This window comes from Argopecten irradians, chromosome 12 (genome assembly GCF_041381155.1).
Source record: "Argopecten irradians isolate NY chromosome 12, Ai_NY, whole genome shotgun sequence".
Taxonomy (NCBI): domain Eukaryota; kingdom Metazoa; phylum Mollusca; class Bivalvia; order Pectinida; family Pectinidae; genus Argopecten; species Argopecten irradians.
Window position 1 is genome coordinate 600585 of NC_091145.1, and position 21998 is coordinate 622582.

Genomic DNA, 21998 nt, shown 5'->3' on the forward strand with positions numbered 1-21998 from the left:
AATGATGACACTTGGAATTACACAAGGTAGGATTGATTATTTGATTGCAAAAACATTGTGTTGAAATCCCCATTAGTCTACCAGTATAGTCTCACTGGCAATGAGTAAACAAAGCGTCAATTAACAATATATTGTTTAGGCAGTATGCAACTAAATTTGATTATATGCTTGGATAGTTCAGTTTAACTGAAATATTTGAAATTAGATATTACTTATTAGACTTATTTTATTGTTTTCACTCCTAAATAATAATGAAAAATTTATGTTTCATTTCAGCAAAGAACTTGTTTCGGGTGTCTTTCCAAGATTCCAACAGAGGCCAGTCACACACCCTGATAGCAACAGATGAACATGACAAGCGCCAATGGCTTCAGTCCATACAGAAAACCCTGGACAGTGTGAGACGTGGGGAGGGGGATGGAGAAGAGCGGCCATCAACATCGTCTCACACAGCGACAACACAGACCACTGAAACTTCATCATCATATTCTGATTTGGAAGCAACAACTTCAATGTCAAGCTTATCAAGAAATACATCTGCTTCAAAAACGACATCATCATCTGATTTGGCATTAACAACTTCATTATCAGATTCAACAACATCTTCATCATCATGATCAACGCGTACAGTGATGACAAATTAATATACACAGTACTAGCTGATATGTGTGGACTTATCATTTGCCATCTTTTAACTAGTGCTACAGCAATCTCAATTAATGTGGACAAAACTTGTGGAGATAGAGAGAAAGGACTGAATTAGCCATGCTGATTATTTTCTGGTACGCATTCTCTTCAGGGTCAGATCTGTGTTGTTTGTGATATTAGTTTTTGTTGAAGACAGTTGTTTATGTTATAGTGCAGTGACTTGTTATGTTTGAATGTCCCTGGTAATAATTGTTTGTTTGATTCAAGAACTGACTCTAAACCAAGTGGCTCGGGGAATTAGCTTTTTGTGCAGTAAGGCCAGACAACATTTTTACTTCAGATTTCTAACTCTGATCAAATCAAAAGATAGCCTTAGGCCAAAAAAAAAATATGTCTGTTTAGGGTTACATTGGGATATATATATTTTTTTAGTGTCTTTCACTCTAAAGTTATGGCCGGAACCGGAGTCTGAGATCAAAATCTCAATTTAAACAAAAAAAAAAAAAATGGTTTAAAATATGTGGAAAAGTGGGAGGGAGGGGGGGGATAGGGTCGGGGGTCAAAAATTAGAGCCGGTCGGGTCTTTTTTTTTTCCCGCCTAAGCTCAGAGCAGCAATTGACTCTTTATAAATCGCAGTACATTTTGTTTTAACTTTATCTTGATTGTAATCATGGGTTGTAAGAAAGTGTTAAGTGTTTTAACGATGAATTGTGAAGATACATCTGTTTTAATTGTTAATGTTTTGTTATGATTATAATTGCTGTATGTCTTGATAATAGTGTTTGTCAACATTATGAGATAGAGAGCAAATCAGTTTCAAAGGGAAAAGTGGAAAAATTGTTTGGATATTAAGTCAGCCTGATATAACCCTACATGGAATTTGGGACATACAGGATTATAGGTGATTGACCCATCATTGTTGTTTCTACTTCGTTGCATGGAGGCAGGGACATTTATTTCTACCATACTTCACAGGGATATCACAGGCATATCCTGTGGTTGCTAGGGAAAAGATTATAACTCTATTTTACACACTACAGGGATGGGGATGTAAGACGACTACACAATTACATGACGTCATCAGTACATGACGCATAACCACATTCCTTTGATAATTACTTGATGAAAAAACTGGAAAGCAATGGAAATTTCATCATGATTTCTTCAAAGTATGGAAAAAATAGATCTGTCAAGTCCACTTATCCCTGTCCACTATATAAGATTCTATTTAGTATTAAACACATTTCTAGTTTAATTTATGTATGTTTGTTAAATATCTCATGGTTGTTTTATATTGCATATAATTTTGGAATATTTCTCTATTATTGTAATAGCTGTGTGATCAATTGTTTTGTAATTAGTCAAACGTTTTAATTCCAATAATTGTACAGTATTTGACCCAATAAGCTCTTCTCCTTCTTTTTGAGATCTCAATTTTACTTATGTTGACTTAAATACAGATTTAAACTATGAAAACTGTTTTGGATTTCGTTTTGTAATTTCTTACTATAGATCTGTGCAATGAATTTGTGAAAAATAAGGCCAAATTTTATCCTATTTGGCATTCCTGCAGTTTTCATTTTTTTTTTTTACCACCATGGGCTCGAGCTCTGATTGGGTCAAATACAGTATTTAATAGCCATATATCGCATTAGCCCAGACATTTACATGTTCTATAAAAGAAAGCCTTGAAGATGAGATTATCTGTACATATAAATACCACATATTAGCCGACTATTAGAAGGTTTTATAATAAGTTATTTTATGATGTTGATGTATTTTTCTTTGATTGGTGCTGTGAATTTTTACTACCCAAGTTTTAGCATGTAATCTAGTCTTGAGTAAAGGTGTACCATGTATCTTCTCTGTACAGTTGTTCATGTGATGTTGAGTCATGGCATGTATATCCTCATGTACCTACTATGTACAGTCAAGCTACTTAAAATTGCACTTGTAATTAATATTCCACTCCACTACGATGCTCTGAGTAACGCTCCAATACAAGATCTAACAACGCTCCATTAGGGGTCACCTCAGCATGACCCCTGGCCTAGAATCGGAACATCTTGAGACATACTGTTAGCGGGTTATACTTTCGAGAGAATCAACCACATTTTCGCAGGCAAGACACTGATTGACTATTAAACCAAAGGGGTCATGCTGAGGTGACCCTTAACGGGGAGTTGTTAGGTTTTGTATTTAAGTGTATGATAGAGCATCGTAGTGGAACGGAATTACAAGTCTAATTTTAATTAGTTGTATGTACAGTCATTTATTAGCTCACCTCTTGAAGTGAAGGGGCTTATGGAATCACTCTGGCGTTAGCGTTGGCGTCGGATATCCGAGGTTAATGTTTTGGTGCTAGTGTTGAAATACTGTTATCTGTCACAACAGACATTAATTTCTACACTGATTTAGGATATTAAGTGTTGTGATTGGTATGAACAATCATTTTAAGGGAATGAAATGCTGGATTTTGAGAATTTCAAGAGGCCTAATGGGCTGAAATCACCAAGTTAAGGCTTTGAAGTGTTGAAATACCGTTCCCTATAATTTCGACATCATTATAGCATTACATGTGTTGGTAGGGGTATGAACAATCAATTTAATGGAAAAAAAGCTGGATTAGGAGAATTTCAAAAAGCCCAAAGGGCCGACAAAATAATCAGATTTAGGTTTTGGTGCCTGTTGTTGAATGCTGTTCATATATGTAGATCTGAAACGAATAGCAGATTTTGGTATTGGAATATTCGTTTGATGTATTCGAATAGTATTCGAATATTCAGACCTTAATGTCAAAGATCTTTGAAACTCCCAAACTCTCCTTATACTCATTCAAATTTCCCACTCGCTACTGTACCGGAAGTAAATATGGGCTTCATCCTTTCTGTATGGAGCAGTTGCATGTCGTTGCAGAGATCGATTAAACGATGTTTTACATCAGTGTGATGTTTATAACATCGGTATTATGAACTAAATTACCTTTATTTTACATGCATAAAATGGATTGCTGATTATTTAGTTAAAACATAGCAAAATTGTTTGACAGAATGCTAGGAAAGACCGACATACATGTATGTGTAACACGTGTGGAAGTTAGCAGTCAGTCAGAAGATCGTTTTTACACTGTCTACGAACATTTTTTTGCACCTGCATAATATTTAAATAATATAATTAACTTATTGTTTGATATTTCATTATTTTTGACGATTTAACTATTATTTTCTCGATAATCGTCCCGTAGAAAATCATAGCAAAAATGAGTCCGCCATTGCGTTGCGATTGTAAACAACCACGCTTCAGTCGGCCGATTTTCCGTGAATTAAATCATGATTGAACGCTTTTACCAATATTTATCTGATCAATAACTTTGCTAAACTGACGAGTCAAACGAAAGGAAAACATACGATTTTCACATGTGAATAACGAATTGATAATGCGTCATAAAGGATACCGGAAGGGAGGTAATATTTATCGAATATTCGAATACTATTTTACTATTCGAATATTCGTTAATAAATATTCATTCGCGAATATTCGAATATTAGTTTCAGCTCTACATATATGTACAAAATATTACGCGTGGGGGAAATTTTCGCTATCAAGCAGCCTTCACGTAATTATCATCAATTTCCCCCTCGTGAAAATTTCCACATTTATAGTATTTAAAACTACAGGGATCTGAGAATTAGTTACAATATAATTATGGACCCAACAGAGTGCCCTTAGACCATTTTTAGACGTTTTAGAGGTTTAGATCAAAAATTGGTAAATATCATACTGTACATGGTACTATTAGGTATAGGATGGAAAGCTCCCTAAATCAAAACTTCTAGCCCACATAGCTTAAGCAGCTAAAAAACACATTTCTAGCAGGTCTTCATAAAAAGGGTTACTATCGTTGGAAAGAGTGATAATTTTCCTTTTAAAAATATTCCTACATAACTACGCAAAGTGCTGTCACTCAGCCCCATTACCGTATTTTTGAAGACATGCTAGAATATTTTTTTCAGTTGCTAAAGCTTGGTGGGCTAGAAGTTTTGAGTTGGGGAGCTTTCCACCCTTTACGTATATAGTACTTTGTAGAGTATGATTTTTACCGACTTTTGATCTAGACCTCTAAAATGTCTAAAAATGGTATTAGGGCACTCTGGTGGGTCCATAATTATATTGTAACTAATTCTCAGATCCCTGTGTTAAAAACCTGCATCAAGATTTCATTTTGATATTTCAATCAGGGGCAAAAGTGCAACAAATCACCATTTGTTGATAATTTAGTACTTCATCCTCAGGTTACGATGACACATATCAGCTGCTAGGGAAAATGTCTTGAAACAATTGATGCCTATATCTTGATATTTACAGGTAACATCAACTTGACAGTAGGAGATACACGTGACGTAGAAATAATCCAATCAAACAGGCTAGATTAGATTATTTCTATTATCTGTAAACTTGTTACAAATAAGTATAGAGCCTAGCAAGCATTCGGATCATTCTGATATTGTTATGAGATAGGAGTCTATGGGAAATAAGCTATGCCTTGTTATTAGATCCTGAATATATCAATGTAGTCTAAACTTGAAATCAAAAACACTGAGTAACAGTCACAATATGCCCTGCCTGTATATAATTTAGACTCTCTTTTGGACATACAAATAGGGCTATTCAGTTCTTTATCAATGACCAACTTTTTTTAGAAACCTTATTTTTGGAAAAAGATTTTTTATAAGAAAAAATAACGTTCTAGATGAAATAAGAAAATAATAAGACAGTACAGCCCCTGATCAGGTTCAATTGGAAGAAAAGAAGGGGAAAAAAAACTAAAATCATTACGCATTCAAAAAGTGAAGGGGAGTGTTGTTTAGTTGCGAGCAAAATGAATTGAAGAGGGGGAGAAGTCTTTCTTGTTTCTCATTCTTGTTTAATCTTGAAAATAGAAATTAGAAATTAGAAAAGGAGAAAGGTGACATTAATACAAACCAAAATGATATTTTACTTAAGTTCCATCAATGATTCACAATGTATAGTATTATAGAAGTTAACAATTTTAATTTGGAGGATTATCTTAATGGATGCGAGGTTTCTAAATTAGTTGTGACAGAGGAAGCAGGCATCACTCTGAAAAGTATGAAAAAATAATAAATGTCCATGCTCTGATGGGTTCACTGTAGATTTTTTTTGAAAATATGTAGGAGAGTTCATTGTGTCAGTTACAGCTGCAATATCGTAGCTCAAAAGACCTTTGTCGTCTTTAGAGCTACAATTGGTGCCTATCACTGCTAATGGAGCAAAGTAATGATTATGCAAACCATTATTAAAACGTTTGTATGCATTTTATTGTATTTGTTTTATATCGCTTACCTACTAGGCAATTAAACTGAACCATATGAAATATCACATTCACATGCGAGACATTTTTTTCACATACATAAATATGAGTTTTTTTTCGAAAAAAATTATATGACAAATCTACAAATTGTGAACTTGACGTCTTGTTAGCGGTAAACAGTAGATATTACGAATGGTCGTTATGTTTGTTTTAGACATATATGCATGTATACATACAATATTCGGAAACGTACAAAAAAGTATTAGAAATAGTGCCCGAGTGATTTTCTGAGGCAGTGCTCCACAAGGACACAAAGGCACCATTTTATACCCGGCCGAAAGGAATATTCGTTCTAGATAATGCTAGGTTTACACTATGTTCCCGGCGACCACGGCAGCCCCATTTGCCCGAAACGTAGTACGCCGTGGAATTTTGGCTATTTTTGTATCTGTATTCAAGTTGAGCTAGGTCTTGTGAAGTTTTGCCACGGTCTTTTACGGATTACGTGGTGGACCGTGGATATAGGGGAAATGACTGCTCCCGGAGGTTAAAGGTACACTACGGTTACCGTACGGTCTACCAAGGATACCACTACGTTCTCTCTAGGCCCGCTACGATCTGATAAGGTCTTCTACGTTTTGCACGTTTTGATCTTTTTTTTTCACGGTTCGCCAAGGCTTACTGGAGATGACAGTGTAATGACGGGCTCTGTGGAGCAGGTAATAATCAGAAATGAAACAATATCTATTGCCGAAAATTTCTTAATTATAAAATGTATTAAAAGAAAAGAATAATCTGAGCTAGGTTTGGTATAAATATATCATTATCATATATTTAATGCATTATATAGCAGCTAAGTAATATTAGACAGCAGTTTAATACGGCAAAGTGTTTCTACGCAGATCTTTTTTTTATGTTATGATTCTCAATTTATAATAGGCTTTTTTGTAATAATAGCTTTGGTATAATATGATGGTTAAAATGTGTTTGATAATGACTATTTCTATTATTCATTAATACAAATACTCCATGAAGTATCAAATATGTACCAGATAAAGCAATGCTACCCCATCATATATTGCTTGCAACCTAAGACCGTAATAAGACGCAACACGCCGTAGAGCGCCGGGCTTTCAACCGCTACAAGCCGTGATGTGCCATTCACAGCGAGACATTTTTTTTCACTTAAATAAATATGAGGTTTTTTTCGAAAAAAATTATATGACAAATCTACAAATTGTGAACTTGACGTCTTGTTAGCGGTAAACAGTAGATATTAAGAATGGTCGTTATGTTTGTTTTAGATATATATGCATGTATACATACAATATTCGGAAACGTACAAAAAAGTATTAGAAATAGTGCCCGAGTGATTTTCTGAGGCAGTGCTCCACAAGGACACATAGGCACCATTTCATACCCGGCCGAAAGGAATAGTAAGCCGGGTATGTACATGTGTATAATCAGACCGTTTTTTTATCAGGGCGCTATATTGGATAATTATTCACTTTATGATGTTATGTGTTATGCAGAAGATTTGAATATTCCTGGTATGATACTCTTGGTAGATTTTGAAAACGCATTCGATTCAATTTCGTGGAAATCTATTGACAATCTTATTTCAATTTTGGGGCGAGTATTAGAAAATGGGTCCAACCTTAAAATACTAATGTATCATCTCTTGTAAATCAAGGTGGAAATCTTACTTTGCTCGTCTCTATCCAACGTGCATGCATCAGGAGATCCAGTTGATCGATCCTCAAAAAAAATTCAGTTTGGAAGACTTTTTACCAGCTTTCAAAGCATCAGTCGGAAAAATATATCTCATATATAAGGAAATACAAAGGTATTAATGAAAAAGTTGTGTCTATTAAGCTCACACAAGCATTAGTCACTTCTTACACATGTATAATCCTTGAAATACACAGCGAAAAAAGGAATGCCGTAATTTTTGCCTCTTCTGAGAACATCTTGTTTATGTTGTCTATATAGTCAATGGAAAGGGAGTTTCAAATCAGCGTAATTGCAATGACATATGAATACAAACCTAGTCCCAGACTGGACTACTTCTACTTCGCGCTTTGATAAGATAATACTTAGTTTACATTTTACTTTAAGTTTTGCTATGATTTAATGTTAAACTATAAAGGTCTAAAGACTGATCCTGAGGCAGCACAGACAATATCATTCTCATCAGTAGAAAGAACTGAACAGGAAATTTTACAATGAAATATATTTCGTCATGTTACAGAGTTAGCTACGTACCTTTCGAGTAGGTATCCATTGTGACGTCATTATTTTGTGGACGCAATTCACATCGTTTTCTACGAAAAGTATGACGCTACGCTCGCAAACACGTGACGTCCCAATCAATACCTACCTGCAAAGGCAGATAACTCTAATATGCAAATACGGTATCAGTTGATGGATTTCACAATAGCAATAGGAGAGTTGTTATTAGATAATTGTCCATATATATGAATTATGGATCTTTGTTGAGGTCCATATGGTGTTATTTCGCTCGAGTAGAATAAATAATGACCAAGGGCGTAGCCTGAGGTCATTATTTTAAATTATAACAGGGCAATATAACACCATATGGCCAAAAACAAAAGTCATTAATTTTTATATTAGATGTGATAATTAATTTTAATGTTTGCTTTGTGCAAAGTAATATAAAAATGCATGGAGAATGGCTCGAATATATACATCTTAACGAAGAACTCGACGTCAGGGTATCGTAACGTCATATTTGCAATATCGACTTGGGAGTGACGCCACAATAGGGAATATTGACTCAGTGGTTCTTAAAACGGAAACATCAAGTCAATATGCTTTCTAAAAATGAAAACATCAAGTCGATTTGCTAAATATAGCTCTCCTTGTGACAGTGTATCAGCCAATGGCGGAGAATCGGAGCATATCTAGTGTATACATGTATGTACATAAATTTCAGTCTCAGATGACGTAAACACTATAACATAATTAATTGCGTCATCATTTACAATTAATTTAAACTTACATGTTAATTAGCAGGACAAAAAACACAGATCCCAATTTGCTTTTACTTCTTAATTGTATTGTAAACATTGATTTGTTTCTGATATTTTAAAAATTGTGGCACATTATACAGAAATAAAATCAAGTTCATTTGTATTGGTGATCCAATATAGACACTCTATATGTCTGTAGATGGCGATGCAATATTTTAAAATAAGTCCCCAGTTTGAATAATGTTCACTCTCACAGTTCACTTTTTGGAAATCCAACTTTGAAATATGTAATGAATGTTCGTTGATGGATGTCCTGTCCCTTTGGTCGTTGACAATCCAACTACCGTAAAAAATATAAAAATTGTTCATATGATAGACCTGACAATTGTCCAGCTTGACGGGTAAATCCGGATGTAAGAATAATTACATAACAATTAAAAGACTTGACAATATAGTGTGCGCTTTGATATAAAAGGACAACTTCCCAAACCTATTAACAGAATAACACTTGGGTGACATTAATATGGCGGTATAATGATACATTGTACCTCTGAAATAACACGCTGTTTCCCCAGATGATCCGTTTGTTTTGACGTAATACTAACTCATTAACTAATCTTTTTTTTTCGCCAGAGGCAAATCCAACATGATTGGAATTTGCCTCTGTCCAGTTGGCATTCATATTTGCTATGAATGCAAACTGAAAGACGTTCAATGCTTAAATATTTACATTTTCACTACAGTCCCACTATGTAACCTTTTCAAGTGCAGTTGACAGTCATATAAACTGTGAACTTCAATCGTTTATTATGACGTTTTTATCATTGTGACGTCACAATTGTCCTGCCAGCGATCACTGAAAACGGCTGTTCAAATGGCTGTTCCATCCGTTACGATAACGAATGAGAAATTCATTATTCCGGATTTGCATATTACAGAGTTATCTGCACTTGCGGGTAGGTACGGATTGTGACGTCATGATTTTGCGAGCGTAACGTCATACTTTTTCGGAGAACGTGGCGTGAATTGGGCTCACAAAATAATGACGTAACAATCGATACCTACCCGCAAGGAAGCTAACTCTGTAATATGCAAAGACGGAATAGATGCAAAATCCCTTGTTATTTCAACATACAATTGTAACCAAATGTAAATATAAGCATTGAACGTCTTTCAGTTGGCATTCATAGCGAAAATGAATGCCAACTGGACAGAGGCAAATCCAACATGAAGCTCTGACGCGCTTCATGGAATTTGCCTCTATCCAGTTGGCATTCGTTTTGGCATCCGGCATGAATCCCTCTCTATTTCCATATAATGTTTCCTGTAAGTACCAACAAACATAACATTTGTACATCATTCTCTATTCTCTTTTGATACATGTCTTTAGCCGTCCATGATGGCCGCCATTTTGAAAAATACCAAAACTTTAGGGACCCGCATCGAGATGCGGATGCCCTATAGTTATCAGGTTGTCCATCTGTCTGTCCGTTTTTTCTAATTGTAAAATTATGAAGGGAGGAAGTAGAACATTGCTCTTAAATTTGGTAGAATTAATCGTCATGTTAACTAGAGATACTGCGTAACCTTTTGGACTAACCAGATTCAGAAAGCCTACTCAGCGGCCATATTTCATTGCCGCTCTACTTTCATTTCACATTCTCTATCCTCTCTTGTTATGTTTTTCTCTCTCTTTAAAAACTCGTTTGTGAATGAGTTGATTAATGTTTATGATACTGTCTATATTGTATATGTTTATTGGTTTTGCAGCATTGTTGTCTTTTAAATTTTTTTTTTTCAAAGTTGCATTAACGATTACTATCACAATAACAGCCAATAGCACCGAATTATGGGTCATCAATTCTAAGCATTCTACACCGCCTCGAACATAGATATTTATGAACCAGTCGGATATTCTTTGCTGGCATCCTCCACATGTCTCTCGTCATTTTCATCCAAAATCGGGGCGTCCAGAAATTCTACAGACATGCCAGATGCTTCTTGTTCAAATATCAAAATCTGCAAACAATTAAACTGACTGGTAAAATCATATCATATATGATATTTTCACCAAAAAAATCCAACCGAAATGTTAAAAAAATCGATGTATTCACGATTAGTTACATTTTTAATAAATTACTATATTTGAACATATTTTATTTTGTTGTAAAACATCAATCAAAATTCATGTAATGTACGTAAATGTTGGTAATAATCGTGAGACTTTTACGGCGATAGGATATTTACCTGATTGTCTCCCTTTCGTAATAGTGGTGCTGGCACGTACAGTGTTTGCTGGGGACCGATATACCAGAATCGGCCAAGGTTGAACCCATTTAGGAACACTATGCCCTTTGACCAACCCTGCAAAGCACAGTGTTTGAATGAGCCGAAAGGTAATAAAAGAATTGAATTGGATTGAATAAAATAAAATTTATATTGAAATTAAGGTGTCTGTTCGAATAAATGCATTTTTTTAAACATCAAACACGCTGACCTGATAAATCTGGCGGCAAAATCGGGATGTCAAAATAGTGATAACACTTCAACACAACACAAGTAGATCATGTCTTTTATAGCTATCTTACCTTCATACAGAGGAACGTATCTCTGGGTAGGTACCTAGCTATCTTACCTTCATACAGAGGAACGTATCTCTGGGTAGGTACCTAGCTATCTTACCTCCATACAGAGGAACGTATCTCTGGGTAGGTACCTAGCTATCTTACCTTCATACAGAGGAACGTATCTCTGGGTAGGTACCTGGCTATCTTACCTTCATACAGAGGAACGTATCTCTGGGTAGGTTCCTAGCTATATTACCTTCATACAGAGGAACGTATCTCTGGGTAGGTACCTAGTTATATTACTTCATACAGAGGAACGTATCTCTTGGTAGGTCTGGTACGTACAGAGGAACGTATCTCTGGGTAGGTTCCTGGCTATCTTACCTTCTTACAAAGGAACGTATCTCTGGGTAGGTACTGGCTATCTTACTTTACCTTCATACAGAGGAACGTATCTCTGGGTAGGTACCTAGCTATATTACCTTCATACAGAGGAACGTATCTCTCTGGGTAGGTACCTAGTTATATTACCTTCATACAGAGGAACGTATCTCTGGGTAGGTACCTGGCTATCTTACCTCCATACAGAGGAACGTATCTCTGGGTAGGTACCTAGCTATCTTACCTTCATACAGAGGAACGTATCTCTGGGTAGGTTCCTAGCTATATTACCTTCATACAGAGGAACGTATCTCTGGGTAGGTACCTAGTTATATTACCTTCATACAGAGGAACGTATCTCTTGGTAGGTTCCTGGCTATCTTACCTTCATACAGAGGAACGTATCTCTGGGTAGGTACCTGGCTATCTTACCTTCATACAGAGGAACGTATCTCTGGGTAGGTACCTAGCTATCTTACCTTCATACAGAGGAACGTATCTCTGGGTAGGTACCTAGCTATCTTACCTTCATACAGAGGAACGTATCTCTGGGTAGGTACCTAGCTATCTTACCTTCATACAGAGGAACGTATCTCTGGGTAGGTACCTAGCTATCTTACCTTCATACAGAGGAACGTATCTCTGGGTAGGTACCTAGCTATCTTACCTTCATACAGAGGAACGTATCTCTGGGTAGGTACCTAGCTATCTTACCTCCATACAGAGGAACGTATCTCTGGGTAGGGCTATCTTACCATACAGAGGAACGTATCTCGGTAGGTACCTAGCTATCTTACCTCCATACAGAGGAACGTATCTCTGGGTAGGTACCTAGCTATCTTACCTCATACAAGGAGTAGGGTAGTAGCTTCTCTCCATACAGAGGAACGTATCTCTGGGTAGGTACCTATCTTACCTCCATACAGAGGAACGTATCTCTGGGTAGGTACCTAGCTATCTTACCTCCATACAGAGGAACGTATCTCTGGGTAGGTACCTAGCTATCTTACCTCCATACAGAGGAACGTATCTCTGGGTAGGTACCTAGCTATCTTACCTCCATACAGAGGAACGTATCTCTGGGTAGGTACCTAGCTATCTTACCTCCTCCATACAGAGGAACGTATCTCTGGGTAGGTTCCTAGCTATCTTACCTCCATACAGAGGAACGTATCTCTGGGTAGGTACCTAGCTATCTTACCTCCATACAGAGGAACGTATCTCTGGGTAGGTACCTAGCTATCTTACCTCCATACAGAGGAACGTATCTCTGGGTAGGCACCTAGCTATCTTACCTCCATACAGAGGAACGTATCTCTGGGTAGGCACCTAGCTATCTTACCTCCATACAGAGGAACGTATCTCTGGGTAGGTACCTAGCTATCTTACCTCCATACAGAGGAACGTATCTCTGGGTAGGTACCTAGCTATCTTACCTCCATACAGAGGAACGTATCTCTGGGTAGGCACCTAGCTATCTTACCTCCATACAGAGGAACGTATCTCTGGGTAGGTTCCTAGCTATATTACCTTCATACAGAGGAACGTATCTCTGGGTAGGTACCTAGTTATATTACCTTCATACAGAGGAACGTATCTCTTGGTAGGTTCCTGGCTATCTTACCTCCATACAGAGGTACGTATCTCTGGGTAGGCACCTAGCTATCTTACCTTCATACAGAGGAACGTATCTCTGGGTAGGCACCTAGCTATCTTACCTTCATACAGAGGAACGTATCTCTGGGTAGGCACCTAGGTATCTTACCTTCATACAGAGGAACGTATCTCTGGGTAGGTACCTAGCTCTCTTACCTCCATACAGAGGAACGTATCTCTGGGTAGGTTCCTAGCTATCTTACCTCCATACAGAGGAACGTATCTCTGGGTAGGTTCCTAGCTATCTTACCTCCATACAGAGGAACGTATCTCTGGGTAGGTTCCTAGCTATCTTACCTCCATACAGAGGAACGTATCTCTGGGTAGGTTCCTAGCTATCTTACCTCCATACAGAGGAACGTATCTCTGGGTAGGTACCTAGCTATCTTACCTCCATACAGAGGAACGTATCTCTGGGTAGGTACCTAGCTATCTTACCTCCATACAGAGGAACGTATCTCTGGGTAGGTACCTAGCTATCTTACCTCCATACAGAGGAACGTATTCTGGGTAGGTACCTAGCTATCTTACCTCCATACAGAGGAACGTATCTCTGGGTAGGTACCTAGCTATCTTACCTCCATACAGAGGAACGTATCTCTGGGTAGGTACCTAGCTATCTTACCTCCATACAGAGGAACGTATCTCTGGGTAGGTACCTAGCTATCTTACCTCCATACAGAGGAACGTATCTCTGGGTAGGTACCTAGCTATCTTACCTCCATACAGAGGAACGTATCTCTGGGTAGGTACCTAGCTATCTTACCTTCATACAGAGGAACGTATCTCTGGGTAGGTCAGGAATGGTCAATGTGGCTCTGAACAATGCTGGGGAACCACTAGCTGACAGAGATATGGCCTCCCATTCATCACACTGAGACACACTGGAGAACAAGTGTAGTTTATGGATTTATGATACTTGAACACATAATGCTTCAAATTCGTTATTTGCATACATGCATTTACATGAGACATTGTCTGAACAGGCAAACACAAAATAAAAGTAAAATTTGCAATAAAATATTGGCTTACTTGAAATTGTAGTGAAGTTTTTACCATTTAAATTCTCACACAAAGTAAACATTTACATTAGCTATCTATCTACCTATCAAACAGTTCAGGGGAACTCAACTATAATTACATTATATAAGAATATGTTATTTCTGTAATGGTGTGCCACACTACGGGAATAAAATCCTTGGCTAGTATAGCATATGTTAGTTTAATATGAATATAAATCATAGTCAGTTGAAATTTTACAAAATTAAAACAATAACCCCACAGTACAAGGCGCGCTTAACTCAACAGGTGCCCAAACGTTACGTTTATGTGTTTGCTATGGACAGTGTATGGAACAAGCACGCAACACTGTTTAAACTACTATCGCCACTTTGGTACCTTGGACCAGATATTCGTGATATGGACCTACCATACATCTGTTTTCTGTGACATTGATGTGAAGGATCATTGCTAACATGGGATGACTTACTGATGTCCTATCATTGATGTGAAGGATCATTGCTAAATAGGTTGACTTACAGATGTCCTATCATTGATGCGAAGGATCATTGCTAACGATGTGAAGGATCATTGCTAATACAGGCTGACTTACTGATGTCCTATCATTGATGTGAAGGATCATTGCTAACATAGGCTGACTTACAGATGTCCTTTCATTGATGCGAAGGATCATTGCTAACGATGTGAAGGATCATTGCTAATATAGGCTGACTTACTGATGTCCTATCATTGATGTGAAGGATCATTACTAATATAGGCTGACGTACTGATGTCCTATCATTGATGTGTAAGGATCATTGCTAACATGGGGTGACTGACTGATGTCCTATTATTGATGTGAAGGATCATTGCTTACATAAGCTGACTTACTGATGTCCTATTATTGATGTGAATGATCATTGCTAATATAGGCTGACTTACAGATGTCCTATCATTGATGCGAAGGATCATTGCTAATATAGGCTGACCTACTGATGTCCTATCATTGATGTGAATGATCATTGCTAATATAGGCTGACGTACTGATGTCCTATCATTGATGTGAAGGATCATTGCTAAATAGGCTGACTTACTGATGTCCTATCAATACAGACTTCTTCTGTATGCAATGTATTGTGTGTGATGACTTCAATGTTTTGGGAGAACTTAATACGCTAGGTTTTGAAACATAATCTCAAGAAACTCTAGACAATGAGTACAATAATTAGTCATGGCATTTGAAGCAACCCTAACAACACTACTATCGCACCATATGATTTCAACCCATCTACTAATTGAAATTTTAATTTTAGTGAATTTGCAATTTCTTACTTGTTCACAAATTCTTTGTCAAATTCCAAAGGAAATATATTCCACGATTCCAATTTCTGACCGTCTATTGATACATATCCAGACAACCCTGTAGCAAAATCAATTCATAAATAAACTTTGATATTACTTGCCAAAGCGGTGCCGGACAGGCAGCATGAAAACGGCTAGTTCTGGAGTTAAGGTTTACCAAATTATCACAACCGATTACTATGTATCACTTTACAAGTTTGCGAGACAAAAATGTTTGAAAATAACTCATCTATCCCGTTTCTTTACAACCCTACATAATAATAATAACAAGGTTTCCATGGACCGCTGGTAAATTATTGTAACATACAAACTCTTTATATTATAACACTAGTTTTTACTTTTTACCTTTTCTTTGTTCATTCAACATATTAAGACCAAATTCCACATAGTTGACACGCCCGTGGTTTTCCACCAATATCTCCAATGTGTTAGCATCCTGTCAATGCAGAATGGACCTTATTTCTCAGCATGTACGGAAATTCTTAATATGTATTTTAAATATTACATGTCCAACGAACTCATTAAAAAAATTAACTTGATGAAGGATATTTTTTATATGAATCTCGACTTTCAGCACATTAAATGAGAACTACAGTGTATTTGATTAGACTGTCATATCACGTAATGCCTATTCCTAAATCAGGATTTCGGCTTTCGTTCATTTTTACATTACGCCTTTCATACATTTTCATAGTCAAGAACTATTCCTAAACCATGATTTTGTTATCGTACATTTTACACCCTATATCTATTCTGAATCATTATTTCGCTTTTCATACTGTTTTACAGCAAGTATCTATTCTTAAATGAAGATTTCGCCATTCATACTTTTTTACACTCAATAAATCATGATTTCGCCATTCATACCTTGTTACACTCAATATCTATTCCTAAATCAGGATTTCTCCAGTCAATCACATGTACGGAAAGTCCATTTATAAAGATCTAAAACACAAAAAATAGTTACGTCAACAATTAATGTGTGGATATGGTATAGACTTTCGATATAAATCAATTCTGTACAGTAGTTTTGGTGTTAAACAAAATCAATATTAGTTGGTAAACAGCCTTAATGACAAATTGATATATGTAATCAGCATTAACAATTAATCCATGTTTATGTTCCTTTTCTCATATGTGTGTATTAAATAGATTATATCATTACAACATTAAATACGACAAAGGTGTGCTGCCTCTAACCACGTGTACATGTAATATGACAAAAATGATGATCCATACAAATACATGTAATTTCACTAAAAGTGTGCTCCATTATAAATGTACATGTAATATGATAAAAGTGTGCTCCTTAGAAGTAAATATGATATGACAACAGTTGAAAACATGTAGATTTGAGCACCTTTACAGGGTAAAGTCACGACTTTTCCAATGGTGTAAACATATTGGTAATATCCCAGTGCCGAATATCTAATGATCAACACAATCAATATGTAGTGTTAATAAGAAAACAACTAAGAATTTTGATAATACCATACAACAATGCTGATATTAAAATTTATTACACATTACTTTTTAAGCCGTGAAGTTACAGAAAGCTTTCGATGACTACACTGTCCATATTGGTTACTCTAATGATAACACTAGGTGGCGTGGCTACATAGCAGTGGCGTAACATACACATGATGATATTAGTCGTAATTACACTTGGTGATCACTGAAAAAACGAATAATTTTACAATTTAAAACATATGACACAAAGTATGTCAGAACTCCACAAATCTAACCTTTTCAGTTCTAACATGCTATTGCCTCGCATATATACCTGGGCCCTATCCTGTGGAAGTGATGAAAACTCCAGTCGTTTCCCGGCAGGAAAAGTTGCACGGTACAAAATGTAACCGTAGTTCTGGCCATTTCCCCCATGTATTTTAAGGAGCTCCATTGGAATTGGTGAAGGAACTTGGACATCATGCTAGAAGCATAACCAACAAAGGTTTGTTTAAAGGCCACACAAGATAATACCATATACTTATGCTGTTTCGTTATCAATCAGCGACACTGACGCATGATACATTATGCTGATAGCTTTGGTTAGCTTTTATAACTAAGACTATCAAAAGACACAGCTAAAATACTCTTGGGCATTTTAATATCATCACGTTTCACACTCTTTCACTTAAGATTCTGAGTAAAAGTATTATGTTAATCAAAATAGTAATTCATGTACTGTAAGCTCTATCTATCGTGGAGGATTAACATCTTATCCTTTTAACAACTTAACATGAAGCACTTAAAATATTGCTCGCGTATATCTACAAAACAACTGTATGAGGCTTGTCTGACTGACCTTAATGCGTATCCTCAATGAAGTGGAAATAAGCGTGTAAGTGACATGGGGTACACTACTTATCCGATTATTCGGTCACAGATGCCACCATTTAAACATGATATAAATAAGCGTGATATCACGTGAATAGCTTAGCTAAATTAAGCATAATATTGATACAAACCTTCACATAAGTAAGCATGTGACTTAAGCTCATCGTATGCGTACAGAGGACCTTCCCTAGAAAACAGCAATTAACTACATTGTAGAAAAAAACAAGAAATCCCAGAGGGATTTGGCGCCCACTAAAAATTATCTATGTATGACAATAGAAAGAAGGATATTTTCTTTGCTTTTTTTTAAATATTAAAATCCAAGATGGCGGCCTGTATTCTATCTTATTGACCGACCGCTCCCAAAATATAATATGCATAACTAGGACCGATCACGATCCTACATATGAAATTTAAAATCCCTTCAGTACTTTCTGAGAAATAGCGGTAACAAACTTAAGCTATCAAATCCAAAATGGCAGTCTGGTGGCCATCATGTTTTACTGATCGGTCCGAATATGGAATATGCATATCAGCTGACATAGGGGAACCAACATATTAAATTTGAGGAAGATTCCTTCAGCACTTTGTTTTTGAAAATATCGGTAACAAACTTCAACTATCAACATCCAAGATGTCGGCCATCTTCTTTACCGATTGGTCCAAAAATCTAATATGCGCAAATAAGGCTCTAGGAAAATCTACATACGAAACTTGAAAAAAGATGCCTTAAGTACTTTCTGAGAAATAACGGTAACACGAATTGTTGACGGACAGACGGACGGAATGACGGAGCACGGACGAAAGGTGATTTGAATAGTCAAACTGGAATCATGTACTTTAAAACTCTGATATGGTTCTCCAAAATATATTTGCTTTCAATATTTGTACACCCTATAATATATGGGGTTGTCTTTTATATTACACCAAACTTGACGTTCTTTATTTTGACACATAATTATTTCAAAAGCTGTATTAAAGCATTATCTCTCATTTAGAAATTTTAACAATTAACTATATTCTCGTTTCTTCACTGGAAAAGACATTCCATATAAATCACTTTCAATCATTCTGATTCTATTTTCAACCCAGTACAATATGTTGATATCAGTAACTGTTCGTTTCATTGCAATATAATAATCATCATATTATTTTCAGCTTACATAGCATTTCATCTACTCACCATAATTTGCTTTAGGGGTATTTGGAGGAATGTCTGGCAATTTGGAAATACCTGTATGAAGCAACGAAGGTAAAACAAACTCAAATTCATTAAAATTGCCTTACTTTACAAATAATTCAATATAAATGATCACATTAAAGGATAAGATGAGTTATTGTTACTTTTTTCTTTAGAAAAACGTTCTGCTTTATCGACCAATTACAGGCGATTTTACAAACTATAGCGACATTTTCACTCACTAGGTGATGCCTACATGACAACATTAGTTTTAAGTGAGTTGAGAAAGATTGAATTATCGCCTATTAAAAAAATACCCATTTAATATTAGAACCATCTGTGAAATTTCTAAAGTGAAGTATCAAAACTTAATTAGTTTGATTTGTGGATATGGGCTTTGGTTGCCTCTTATTATTAACACTTGCATGATTAAAATATAAACATATCTGATAGAATAAATAAATGTAGGATGTCCTTGTGATGGAACAAAATATGAAAAAAACCAAATATCAAAACAAATCTGCAATCTCTAGCGCTTTCACAGCTACCGCTGCTCTTCAGGGGATGTTTATTGATGACCAATAATACACATGCCCTGAAGAGCAGCAGTAGCTGCGAAAGCGCTATGGAAGGCAGATTTGTTTTGATGTTTGCATTTTTTATATATGATTATATATTTACCTGATGGTTTGAGGACTTTTTCAAAAATAATTTCTCTTGCTCGCAGAAACTTCGGTGTGATGTCGCCTGCTTCACTGAGCGGTGCGTCATAATCTAAAAATATTAAAAACAATTCTCAAAGTGTAAAAGTATCATTAAAATGCACAAAAACCCAAAAGTATAGTAGGATATATACTGTACCATAGTAAGGATATTTACCGTACAATACTATGGATATTTACCGTACCATACCAGGGATATTTACTGTACCATAGTAGGGATATTTACTGTACCATACCAGGGATATTTACTGTACCATACCAGGGATATTTACTGTACCACAGCAGGGATATTTACTGTACCATACCAGGGATATTTACTGTACCATACTAGGGATATTTACCGTACAATACCAGGGATATTTACCGTACCATACCAGGGATATTTACTGTACCATACTAGGGATATTTACTGTACCATACTAGGGATATTTACTGTACCATACTAGGGATATTTACTGTACCATAGTAAGGATATTTACTGTACCATATTAGGGATATTTACTGTACCATAGTAGAGATATATACAGTACCATACCCGGGATATTTACTGTACCATACTAGGGATATTTACTGTACCATACTAGGGATATTTACTGTACCATACCAGGGATATTTACTGTACCATACCAGGGATATTTACTGTACAATACTAGGGATATTTACTGTACCATACTAGGGATATTTACTGTACCATACTAGGGATATTTACTGTACCATAGTAAGGATATTTACTGTACCATAGTAGGGATATTTACTGTACCATAGTAGGGATATTTACTGTACCATAGTAGGGATATTTACCGTACCATACTATGAATATTTACCGTACCATACCAGGGATATTTACTGTACCCTAGTAGGGATATTTACTGTACCATACCAGGGATATTTACTGTACCATACCAGGGATATTTACTGTACCACAGCAGGGATATTTAATGTACCATACCAGGGATATTTACTGTACCATACTAGGGATATTTACCGTACAATACCAGGGATATTTACTGTACCATACTAGGGATATTTACTGTACCATACTAGGGATATTTACTGTACCATACTAGGGATATTTACTGTACCATAGTAAGGATATTTACTGTACCATATTAGGGATATTTACTGTACTATAGTAGGGATATATACAGTACCATAGTAGGGATATTTACTGTACCATAGTAGGGATATTTATTGTACCATAGTAGGGATATATACAGTACCATAGTAGGGATATATACAGTACCATACCCGGGATATTTACTGTACCATAATAGGGATATTTACTGTACCATAGTAGGGATATTTACTGTACCATAATAGGGATATTTACTGTACCATAGTAGGGATATTTACTGTACCATAGTAGGGATATATACAGTACCATACCCGGAATATTTACTGTACCATAATAGGGATATTTACTGTACCAAAGTAGGGATATTTACCGTACCATACTAGGGATATTTACTGTACCATAGTAAGGATATTTACTGTACCATAGTAGGGATATATACAGTACCATTGTAGGGATATTTACTGTACCATTGTAAGGATATTTACTGTACCATAGTAGGGATATTTACTGTACAATTGTAGGGATATTTACTGTACCATAGTAGGGATATTTACTGTGCTATAGAAGGGATATTTACTGTACCATACCAGGGATATTTACTGTACCATAGTAGGGATATTTACTGTACCATTGTAGGGATATTTACTGTGCTATAGAAGGGATATTTACTGTACCATACTAGGGATATTTACTGTACCATACTAGGGATATTGATTGTACCATAGTAGGGATATTTACTGTA

General features: G+C 36.1%; 2 protein-coding genes across 3 annotated transcripts in view; one reads left to right on the forward strand and one right to left on the reverse strand.

Moving 5' to 3' along the window:
• Positions 1–5985, forward strand: part of LOC138336519 (rho guanine nucleotide exchange factor 3-like) — a 31315-nt gene extending 25330 nt beyond the window's left edge. Inside the window, exon 11 of the mRNA XM_069286026.1 lies at positions 277–5985. Coding sequence (XP_069142127.1) covers positions 277–617 — 341 coding nt within the window. The 3' untranslated portion in view covers positions 618–5985. The remainder of the gene's footprint in view (positions 1–276) is intronic.
• A 3053-nt stretch (positions 5986–9038) lies between these two features.
• LOC138336383 (beta-galactosidase-1-like protein 2) overlaps positions 9039–21998 on the reverse strand; it is a 40772-nt gene continuing 27812 nt past the window's right edge. For both annotated transcript variants that reach the window (XM_069285860.1, XM_069285859.1), the window contains 10 exons: positions 20141–20233; positions 19463–19513; positions 18411–18466; positions 17723–17872; positions 16807–16884; positions 16285–16375; positions 15910–15997; positions 14345–14462; positions 11222–11338; positions 9039–10993 (listed from right to left, as the gene is read on the reverse strand). In XM_069285860.1, the coding sequence (XP_069141961.1) occupies positions 10871–10993; positions 11222–11338; positions 14345–14462; positions 15910–15997; positions 16285–16375; positions 16807–16884; positions 17723–17872; positions 18411–18466; positions 19463–19513; positions 20141–20233 (965 nt within the window). In that variant the 3' untranslated portion in view covers positions 9039–10870. The remainder of the gene's footprint in view (positions 10994–11221; positions 11339–14344; positions 14463–15909; positions 15998–16284; positions 16376–16806; positions 16885–17722; positions 17873–18410; positions 18467–19462; positions 19514–20140; positions 20234–21998) is intronic.